This window comes from Polyergus mexicanus, unplaced genomic scaffold (assembly GCF_030449975.1).
Source record: "Polyergus mexicanus isolate NDT 795.1 unplaced genomic scaffold, iyPolMexi1.0 SCAF_10, whole genome shotgun sequence".
Lineage (NCBI taxonomy): Eukaryota > Metazoa > Arthropoda > Insecta > Hymenoptera > Formicidae > Polyergus > Polyergus mexicanus.
This window is the reverse complement of record NW_027223330.1, coordinates 1,317,511-1,329,701: the sequence shown is the minus strand read 5'-3', so window position 1 is coordinate 1,329,701 and position 12,191 is coordinate 1,317,511. Positions and strand designations below refer to the sequence as shown.

At 30.9% G+C, this 12,191-nt stretch overlaps 1 protein-coding gene across 3 annotated transcripts in view; it reads left to right on the top strand.

The window, feature by feature from the left end:
* Positions 1-12,191, top strand: part of Cerk (Ceramide kinase) — a 22,231-nt gene extending 10,040 nt beyond the window's left edge. For 2 of the 3 annotated variants that reach the window (XM_070303441.1, XM_070303440.1), the window contains exons 2-8: positions 569-807; positions 2,684-2,877; positions 4,307-4,682; positions 4,994-5,146; positions 5,259-5,455; positions 5,953-6,116; positions 7,127-12,191. In XM_070303441.1, the coding sequence (XP_070159542.1) occupies positions 744-807; positions 2,684-2,877; positions 4,307-4,682; positions 4,994-5,146; positions 5,259-5,455; positions 5,953-6,116; positions 7,127-7,208 (1,230 nt within the window). In that variant the 5' untranslated portion in view covers positions 569-743 and the 3' untranslated portion in view covers positions 7,209-12,191. Of the gene's footprint in view, positions 1-564; positions 808-2,683; positions 2,878-4,306; positions 4,683-4,993; positions 5,147-5,258; positions 5,456-5,952; positions 6,117-7,126 lie in introns of all 3 variants that reach the window. The other variant, XM_070303439.1, reaches the window with a different exon arrangement.

Below are 12,191 nucleotides of genomic sequence, written 5' to 3'. Positions count from 1 at the left end.
GAACAATCATTACCAAATGCGATATGTTTCCTTAAAAAGTTGTCAAGCCAATTATGTGATCAAACCTTAATGATATAGTTATCTGACAATTGACTATATGTGTTGGACTATATAACATTTCGTTAAGTCCGTATCAGACTGTATGAAGATTGTAATTAAAATTTGACTAATCAGGACAAAGAAACTTGAGCTCATTTTATTCTGATTAATCAAATTCCAATCTTTATCTTCCATCTCTTCAATGCGTAGACTGAGATACGAGCTTTAAACGTAATATCAACCGATATATTATACGATATTAAAGTTGCGTTTTTTCTTTTTACATGTTAGAGCTCATTTACCTACAATAGTTTTAATGTCACGATTAAGGAAAATACAAATATATACAAGAATATCCGTATATATTATACATAGACTTTTGATTAAATGCTAGCAGACACAATACATAAAACAGTAGAGCTCCTCCGAGAGAGACGCGCATATTTCCCCACCCCTTTTTTCGTTTATAAAAAAAAATCATTATCATAATAAACGGTTTTTTTCTTTTTCCCTTCTTTTCTCCAGCCAGATGGACGCTGCCTTTGACGGACGTTTTGGCAGTGCGCTACGGCGATGATTGGATACCGGGTTTGAGCGTTAAAGAGAAACAATCAACCTCGCCAACCACAGTTTGCCCGACAAATTTTATTCTGCATTACGCAGTTCGCGGATCCAAGAACAAATGGCGACACAACAGCGTGACCATGAGCCACACAGATCCCAGACAAATCGCCTCTTGGGTGAAAACCATTCGAAATTATCTTCTAGGTGAGTTAATTGCGCGCAATGATTTCTTTAATTATCGCTTTGAATTTAATAACATTTATTCAAATTTTACGAAAACTTCTTTGTAACAGTTAACATCTTGTTAATTTTGAAATTACGACATACATATGTATATGTATATATGTATGTTTGTAGGAAACGAAATATGATGGGGAGATGGGGAAGTAGGATAGTTTTGTCATTCACTTTTATTCTTCAATTAATTTAATCGCTAGTCTTATTCGAAAACTAGCATCGTCTCAACGATATCTTTGTTAGAGAAAGGAAAGGTTGACTTTAATCGTTGGTTATCAAAAGATATGCAATATATATAAGCAGTTTAGAAATATACGGTGGCTAAGAAAATGCGAAGGTTGCAATGTATTATTTTAGCGATATCCAAAGTTGACTCATTCGACACGCGTGAGCGATAAAAACTTGGCTTATTACGTGGTTGTAAGAAATAACTGGAAATTCTTCCATCAATTTACTTGTTCGACGTAAAAAGACGCGATTGCACGAAGAAGACGGCCAATCAAAAACTAAAAAATCAACGTAACGCATAAATAATTACATAAAAACTTGCTGGTTCTTGTTTCGTAGCTGATATCACTACAATGCCATGCAGACACATTATTCTTCATAGATAAAATGCTTACATTCCAATAACGCAAGCAGTTGAAGCTAAGAGAAATATTATAAGAAAATGTAAAAGTAAATCTTCAAAAAAATATAGAGGAAAAGATGGTAATTATTTACTATAACGGACCCAGCTCCAATGACGTTGACCTTGACATATATTGTCAAGGACATAATCCTGAGTAACTTTTCCTCATAACTTAATCGGCGATAATTGTTTATTAAAAAGTTATTATAACAAATAAAATTTGAGAAATAAAACGTAATTTTTACATGAATTTGTAATTTCCACGCAAGAAGCAAGATCCATCCGCATCAAGACGTTGTATAACTCAAATCAAATTTTCAGAAATAGGTTTGGGTTAGGTTATATCTTCTGGAAGTGGAGCTCTCCGTAGGGGGGTGGGGGAGGGGGCGGAACCTACTAGTTTAAATTAAATACGCTAATACGCTAATTAAATAAGTTAATACGCTTAAAATTAACTAAGTTAAGTTAAAAGTTATTAGCTTTTCAACTTTTAACTTAACTTTTAACTTCTTAACTAGTTAGTACCCAACTCTGGTTATTAGCCGCATTTTACAGATTTTATATACGCTCATGACAAAAAATTGAATATACGAATATACATCCCAGCAAACCAAGATATAATTGTTATATAACATGTACGTCATAAGCGATGTGTTACATCTATGTTATATGGCAGATATATTCGGTGTTTGTTGGGATATATAGTGAGTATTGCATCGCATAACGATGCATAAGCGAATGAACTATACTATTTTAAATAATAGCTATTTTTCCATCAAACAATATGATTTAATGTAACAAAACAATCAAATTTTTGTTTAATAAAATAATGTTTTAGTGAAACAAATATTAATTAAATAAACACATATACTAAATATAAAGAAACATTTTTCTTTGGATACGCATGTATATGCATGCATGTGTATGTGTATGTGTAGGACAAACTCGTATAAATTTGTTGATCAATTAATTAAACAATAATTTTGCAAGTATCATTCCTAATGTCTACTTTGAAATTTCATATCTTGTCTCACACACACACGCACGCACGTACACATACAAAATATCTTATTAAAAGAAATTCCTAGAATTCGAATTTGATTTACTGCACCGAATCAATTAATGTTAAATTCTGATAATTCGAATATTTAAGAAAACTCCTAGAATCTGAAGATTTAAAAATCGAATTTAATTTATAGCCGATTGTTTTAGGTCTTACGTATCGACCACGAAAGGTGATGCTGTTCATCAATCCCATAGGCGGTAAGAAGAAAGGCGTCAAGATCTGGGAAAAGGACGTGCAGCCGCTCATGACCATAGCCGGTATCGAGACAAAAATAATGGTCACTGAGCATGCTGGCCATATTCGTGATATCCTACTGACGGCCGATTTGAGTGACTTACATGTGAGTTTTGTTCTTGTAAGGCCAATATTCTGTTTTTTTTTTTTTTTTTTTTTTTCACAGTTTACACATGCACACAAATCCAAGTGCAAATAAATTTATACATGTGTGCATTATACGTATAAAATCAGATCTAGTATATACATATACAAGTTATATATAAGCAAATTTAAAATAATTATAAATTTATGTGTAACTATTTTTTATTTATATTACTTTAATTAGAAAATCTGAGAAATCACGTAAATTCAAAAACCTTAAATTTTCACTATTTATGTGATAATAACACTATATAAATCCAAAGAAATATAAAATTTTGGATACTACTTGATAATTACTACTTGTTCAATAAAAAATGACATTTTTTCGAACACCGGAATGGGATTAGTCGTTTCTTATAAGGTTTTGGATGCTGAATACGTTTTGAAATTGCTCCATCACTCATTGCTCCGTCAGAATTTTGAGAAATTTATAATTAAAGTTACAAAAAAGGGCTATTTTCACGAACTTTATTATATTATAGCTACAATATATGATGTGCTGAAGAAGTTTTATTGCAATCAAAATAAAGTATGTTATTAGGACTTTCAATCCTCAAAAGCAATTTTTGGTATCGGTTATGGTTAATAAGATATCCATGGTTAAATATGGGGTGTATTGCAGAAATAGTTTTCAATTATTATTTAAATTTAAGAGATTTTAGATCGCTGAATATGAATCCAATGTTAAAATTGTCAAATTCAAAATAGTGGACTCAAATGTTTCGATTGCAATCTAAACATTTAAGTTTTGACATCCGCCATATTGAGTCCACCATTTCGAATTTGACAATTTTGACATTGAATTCATATTTACCGATCTGAAAAATTCTTAAATTTAAATAAATATAATTGAAAGCTATTTGGTAAATCGTTAATGACCTAAGTCACAGCAATTTCTGCAATACACCCCATATTTAACCATGAATATCTTATTAACCATAACCGATACCAAAAATTCCTTTTGAGGGTTGAAAGCCTTAACAACATACTTCATTTTGAACTTCTCCAACATGTCACATATTGTAACTATAATATGACAAAGTTCGTGAAAATAGCTCTTTTTTGCAATTTTAATTGCAAATTTCTCAAAATTCTAACATGATGGAGCAATTTCGGAACTGGACTCATATTCAGCGTTCAAAAGCCTATAAGAAACGATTAATCCCGTTCTAATGTTCTTTTTTTGTTGAATTGTATAATTGATAACGTGTATTTAAAATAGAAATTTATATATTTATTTTTTTTGACTTTGCATAATAAATTTTTTTTTACTTTGCGTAATAAATATAAATTCATGTTTTTGCTGTATAAATCCAAAACTGCGAAAGCTTTATATCGAAAAGAATTGATCCAAGCTATTCTCAAATCACAACTTTTACGATGTATTTTAGGCAGTGGTGTGCATCGGTGGCGATGGTACGTTCGCCGAGGTGTTCAACGGGCTTATTCTGAGGGCGGTCAAGGATCAGCAGATCGATCCCAACGATCCCGACGTCAGATTACCTAATCCTGTTTTGCCCGTCGGTGTTATACCCAGTGGTAGCACGGACACGGTGGCCTATAGCCTGCACGGTACCACTGACGTTCAGACCTCTGCTATACACATTATTTTTGGCGACTCAATCGGTTTGGACATCTCATCCGTTCATAGCAATCGCACCTTGCTCAGATTGTACGCCAGCGTTCTTAGTTACGGCTATCTAGGCGACGTGATCCGCGATAGTGAAAAATTTCGCTGGATGGGACCCCGCAGATACGATTGGTCCGGTAAAGTCTAGAAATTTCCATCGTTTAATTTGTGGTATTTAAAGAAAATTTTTTCGCTATACGATACAATCTAAAATTTGTGAATTATATAATAATGTACTTAATCTAATTTATATTGATTTAATACACATACCCACACACCTATATACCCACACCCAGACACCCATATCCATCCATCCACCCACCCACACGCCCGCGCGCGTGTGTGTGTATAACAATTGTGTTATATATTAATTAATAATAACATATTAGACATACATGCACAGAGAATATAAAATATTTAATATTAAATTAATTACATCTTTTTTCAGGGTTTAAAAAGATAATAGCAAATAAGGGTTATGAGGGCGAGATCGAATTACTATCGGACCCGTGTCATCCTGCAAGTAGCACTAGATGCATGAAAAACTGTTCACGCTGTCTGCAACATATGCACAACAGTATTCCTGACCAGGAAATTGCCAGTACGTGTTTAAAAATTAATACAAGTAAAATTTGAGTATAGATTTAATAATTTAAAAAATTATATATATTCATATATATAAAGTAATAATGCTTTTTTTCATCTACGAAAAGGATGGGTGACGGTTAGTGGAAAGTTTTTTATGGTGAACGGCGCGAACGTGTCTTGCGCGTGCTCGAGAAGCCCCATGGGCTTTAGTCCTCACTGTCACATAGGCGATGGCTGCGTAGATGTGATTCTAATTCGACACACATCTCTGATAAACAATGTCAGATTGCTACTCAGACTGTCCAGTAAACGAAAGACTCTGGTATATGAATCACTTATTCGATCAATTAATCGCTAATTTTCTTTACTTGACTCTCTAATGGACTGTAGTCGCTAAATCGATCATTACTTTATAGATAATCAAAACTGCCTAATATTGAAATAAACAGAGTGTTATTACAAAAATTAAATCATATATTTTTTTATGTAAAATAAGTTTTTTTTTACAAAATGTAGTAAATAATATATTTTATTATTATAAAAAAATATATATTAAAGACTATGTTATAATACACGTGAAATATCAAATTTTTAATTTGCTAATATACTGCATTTGTAATATACTGCATTTTAACATTCTTTTTATGTGCACTCTGTATATATCATTATAAAATAATATACATATATACAAATATATGTATAAGGCTTATACTGTTTAAAATATTCAAATTATTTATATATTATAATATACTCTGATTGTATAAAACAAACATTTTTAAATATGTGTAAAACCTACACAAAATTGGATCATTATTGCAGTACGAGCTACCGTTTGTCGAAGTCTACCGAGCGAGAGAATTCACATTCCGCTCTTTGCCGACGCTGCAATACGAAAACGAGGTGAACCAAGTTCATTCAAACTCTCGGCTTAGCGTATGGAACTGCGACGGTGAGGTGGTCGACAAAATCAATGTGAAAATCAGGCGAGTAAACAAAACACGTGATAACGTTCAAAATATCAGTACGCACATATTGTGCTAATCGATGTCTTACTTTTCAATGTGTGGGCGATCAAATTTTTAATTTATCTACAGATATCCAAAAGATTTGTATTATTTGAAATATATAATAACTATACCTCCTTACATACTCAGACAAAATATAACGTCATAAATATATAATGAAATAAATTATCTTTTTTTTAAAATAACATTTCTAAAGATGATAAAAAGTAATTCATAAAAACATACATATATATATGATCACTCTATTTCCCAGAATATATTGGAGGATTAAATCAAAAGTGAGAAATATGTGATGTGTACGAATGTGTGCATCTATTTCATTTAATTGAGAAAACTATATTTTTTGATATTATTGGTAATAGAGAGAGCTATAAAAGTTGTTTCATTAGAGTTCTGAAATTATTAATAAAACAATAGGATCTTGAAGATCTTGAAGATCTTCTCTGCATGATGATATTTCAGGGTGTCTATTCCCTGGAAAAACAAGAAAAACCTGGAATTCTCAGGGAATTTTTTTGTACCTGAAGAAATCAGGGAATTCTTATGGAATTTTATTGGTTCAAGAAATTTTTTACAAAATTCTCTTTTGGATAATTTTGTTCTTGTAATTTTATAGCAATGCAAGTTAAAAATTATCTTAACAAAAGCTATTCAGTTTTTTTTAATTATATTTATAAATCTAGCACTTGAAACTTAAACGGCTTTGTTTTCCCTTTGTATGAAAAGCATTAGAAAATAAAAAATGTGCAATAAAAAAATTTATTTTAGGAAATTGCACCAAAAATTTTTTAAAATATTCTCTTTACCTGGAATTTTGAACAAAAATATCTGGATCAAGAAATTTTCAGAGAATTTTTTTATAAAATTTGAGTAGATATCTTGTATTTATTTGATTTTAAGCGCCTATCTATCTTAGAATCAAATTAAATTTTATACTAAATTGCTAAATATGTCTGTATTATGTACAGAGTACACTGCCAACTATTGAAGGTTTACACGAGACGAGCTCAAGAATCAACTCGGGAACCGACCTGCTTCAGTTCCATGTGAATGAGCTGAACGAGGTCGTCGAACGGTCACACTTTAAGGTCGCGATCCCGTTGTGCAACGCTTTCAAAAGCGTTAAAGTTCCTTTATCTTGCCCTGTCATCTATCCTCGCGAGATTATCTTGCAGTATAATAATAGATATACATATATATAAAGGGTGTCCTAGACCACCCCTACACCCCTTTTAAAATGAAAATAAATAGCTTTTATCAAAAATTGCGAACATTTTTTAAGTTATAAGATGGTGCCATTAGTTTGACTTTGGGTGGAAGCGTTTCGGAGATTTCAATGTCAATCTTGTTTTATTTTCTTTACACCAATTGGTCTCTCATTTTTTGAGCTTAAAATATTAAGATAACATTATTGCAAAATAAATAATTTTATGAGATATTTCATAGTTTATGTAAAATTATGTCGAAGTAAAATAATAAAATAAAGTATAAAATATCTCGTAAACTATTAAACTTTTGGCCATCATACTCCTATAACTTTTTATACAGAATATTACAGACAGCAAAGAATCAATTTATGTAAAAAAATTGGGGTTTCCATTAAAAAAACAAGATTGACATTGAAATCTTCGAAGCGCCTCCACCCAAGATCAAACTAATGGCACCATCTTATGACCTCCTTAGAACCGAACAATTTTTGTCTGAACCATTTCTTTCTATCTTGCTTTATTTTTTAGATATTTAAGTGTCTCAATATAAATGCCCCATCCTGTATATACATATATATACAGGGTGTCCCACCAAAAGTGATGGCCATCCACTTTTATCTTTTAAACTAAAAAAAATAGATCGTAAAAAATATATATCAAATTAAATGGTTCAAACTGAACTCTATGACTACTGAACTCTTGTGAACATAATGGTTGCTTCCAAAAACTATCTGTGTTAACGAACAGAGAGATATGCATAATTTTTTTATAATAATGTGGATATTTCAATATGATAAAAATTGTAGCGCTGTTTGAAACAAATACAACAATGTATGATATAATGTAAATATTTTATAAATTATACGAGTTTTATCGACTTGAAATATTGTGGACAGTGATTACCTTTTCACTTTCTGCCCTGTGATATGGCCAACTTCTGACTCGTGCATTAGAGCCGTGGCGCTCAAAAAAACTTAAGCAGTAAGACTTAAGACTTAAGAATTTCATCCATACGGAATTTTTAGTGTTGCTTACGTTTTAATATGGCTGTCTCATTGTTCGACCGTGATTAGTCAATTCGCTTACGCTTTAAGTCTTACTCCTTAAGTTTTTTTGTGTACCACGGCCCTTTACAGATTGGCATATGTCATGTTGTCATTATTTAATCATAATAATCAATCTGAAGTTGGACATATCGCAGGGCCGAAAATGAAAAGGACGTCACCCGTGATAATTGCGATATTTTTAAGTTGCCACTTGTGGTGAAATATCCTCTATATATATATATATTAGATTGATCAAAAAAGTTTATTTGTCATTTTCCTATACGTTTTGTTATACTAGAAAAATGAAACAGAGAAAAAGAAAAAAAAAAGACTTGATCATGTTAATATTTCCAAGCATATACATAACACAACACGAAAGAATTTATGTTTTTGCGCGTACGTTTTTCCACAATATTTTTTAAAAATAATTCTAGATAATAGCAGCGTTATTTTTAATCCGTTATTGATACAGCGATACATCTCGGTTAATACCATTGCATGTATTTATTTCGTATACAGAAATTGTATATCTAACTTTTATTTCATTTTTAATATGACTGTGCTTGGTCATTTTTCATATACTTTTCAAGAGTACTGAACATTCCACTTGCTAGAGCGCTATATAAATTGCGGTAACTCTAATGAATTAATTTTACATATACATTGAATAAGTTTAAAAGATGCTGCCATGAAGGAAGAGTAAGGAGAGTTATCTCGATAGTGTAGAGAGAAAAAAAAGTGGTCACGAAAAATGTTTCATATGTGGCCAGGTTTGCTGACTTGGACCATTTCGTCACCATCTTGAATATTCGTATATGTATAGTGTATGTTATGTTTAGCTGTGGCAGTAATTAATAAGTAGTGTGTCCTCCAACACACTTATTAATCACTAACACAACTAAACATAACACTATATATGTACGAATATTCAAGATGATTGGTCCAAGTTATTCCATTTGGCAAATCTGACCATATACGGAACATTTTTCGTGACCATTTCCAATCTAGGTAGATAACTCTTCTTACTCTTCTTTCATGGATGCTGCCTAAGATACGAAATATTAATTGGAAGAAGTAGCGTATATTACTATCGCAACATGTCTGCTTGATCCGAGTTGTGCGTTGTGCGACGTTTAAAAGTTGAAGCAGATTTCAATTGAAATTAACGCCGTTCGTACACTTATCGATTACATATTCCAGGTTAATCGCACGCACATTTATTTGATAAGAGACAAATCGAGATGATATTGTATTCACATTTTTAAACATTTTCATATACAATTACAATCATTTTTCGATGCTGTTTTATTGGCGTGCCTAAAAAGAAATATCTTCGCAATCTATGTATAATCCTATATTTAATATATCTATTCCTATATACAAGATGTTTTAAAAGTGGAAGTCAATCGCTCGAGAGGTGATTAGAGACCCAAAAACAAGAAAAAAAGTTGATATGAACGTGTCTGGAAATGCGTTGTTTTTGAGTTATCGCCATTTTTATATTGAAATTTAAAATTGCTTTGCTTTCGAGTTTTTTTGTCAAAATTGAAAAAAGAGATGGTTTTTATGAGTTTTATAACATAATTAAAGTCAAATAAAAGTTGCGAACTACTTTAGCACTACCCAAGAAAAAAAATAATTAAAAAAATACAAATAAAATAATAAATAAAAAAAATAAATTAATATAAAACCATCTCTTCTTTCAATTTAAAAAAAAAAAAAACAAAAAAAAACGATTTGAAATTTCAACATAAAAATAGCGATAACTCGAAAACAACGCATTTCCGGACCTATGTTCATACCAACATTTTTCTTATTTTTGGATCCCCAATCACCTCCCGAGCGATTACTTTTGAAATACCCTGTATATTGTAATTAGCAAACAACAAAAATCTCGGAGTAAAAAAATCATTGTGCAAATGATTTTTCTGAAAATCGAAAAATTGCAATCGTATAAACTTTGTTATCGATTCACTATTGGGTCGTTTATTAAGAATCAGAGATTGCATTTATCATGATTTCGCAACGCAAAAAAATGACAGTGACATAATTAGGCCGGTTGTACTTTTACATTTTGTACTTATAGCGTTTTATATTATTAATGGCTGTAGTAAATTCAAAACGTGATGTAAGGAGATTAATGTTACTTAAATTTATTACATACTTATTCTGTTATTGATTGTAAATCAATTCTAGCGATAAAAAACTCGCAATTAATAGTAAATGCAATACCGTATTATCCATAATAAATATAAGTAATAATTAATTTTACCGCGCGCGTAGTGCAATTTAAGCGTGACTCGTACGTTAATGTTCTTACAATCCGCTAAGCTTTTTTTATATTTTTAGCCTTTTTTTCACGTATAAAGACAAACAGGATACAAAAATGGTGCTTAAATCGTACGGAAAGATTTTGAACTTTTATTATGAACTTAATTTCAAAATCTGCATATTATTAACAAGTAAAAAATTAATTATTTCTAGCGATAGCCGCCTTTATTCACGAAAGTATTTAGATTAGGATATTTGTATACACACACATTAATTACAATGAAAAGACATGTAATACAGTATGTGAGATGTGGATTATTTATGTCTCGTATATCGATATTTATATGCAAATGTATATACTTTGACCGTGAGAACAAATTGAAGAAAGGAGATAAAATTGAAATGAATAGAAAAAAATAAAAAGTATTTTTTGATTTTCGATCCAACTTTTTCTTCCATTTGTTCTTTAGTATCGAAATATGCATGCATATTCGCTTCAACATCTTTTCGCGATTTATTTATGATGACATCCGTAGAAAATATTCACAATTGAGTGTGATGTTATAAACGGCACGTCTCTTATTTTTAATGTTTTAAAAGTATTATTTTGCGTTGTGCGTAATTATAGACATAGACGAATTTTTCGCTGCAAGCGTGGAGTTTAATTGATGCGATAATAGTGAAGCAGCATGAACGACACTATAAGCGTCACGTTCTATTCATATAGTTAGAGATGTAAAAAAAAAACACATTTTTTTTCATAAAAAAATGGTTTCTTTAATGAAAAAAACAAACCGTTTCCAAAAAAAAATTTTTTTTTTTTTCCAGATATTTGAATCCTTTATATTGGCGTCGTGACGCTACCGCGTCCCTTGATTTTGATTGCAAATTGTTTTTTTATTATTTTTAACTTTTTAGATTTTAGATGATAGATTTGAATTAATCATTATTATTTTAAATGTAGCTCGTATTCCAATTGTCTATATAATACATATAATGACTATAATAAACTATAATAAACCTATCGGTGCGACGCTATTACGACATTCGCGATCGCGTTCGCTTTCGTAGAAATTTCAACGTCACGTAGCTAGAAAATGACACAACATCTATTTTATGAAAGATTACACTTTGAGAGTTCTTTTTTAAGAAAAATTAGACTCCTTGACGTAAAAATTATATCGCAGGCTTATGCGCAGGTGTAATTTATTCCTTTAAATAAAATAACATATCATAGATTTACATAATTTTATATAGTTATAAAGAGAGAATTGCTCTCTATTGCGTATTTTATCTTGCGGTGCATCATTGGCGCGATTGTATTTTTTTCTTTTTTTAAGGCAATTTAAACTTAAAGTATTAATAAGATAGCAAGTTGAAGCAATTCTTCGTGAAGGGCTTCATTTTGAACATTACCAGGATTACATTCAAGATAGTAGCCATATGATATCAGAAATTGTATAGAGATGTAAATGAATATCTGTGTATATATATTATATATATATATA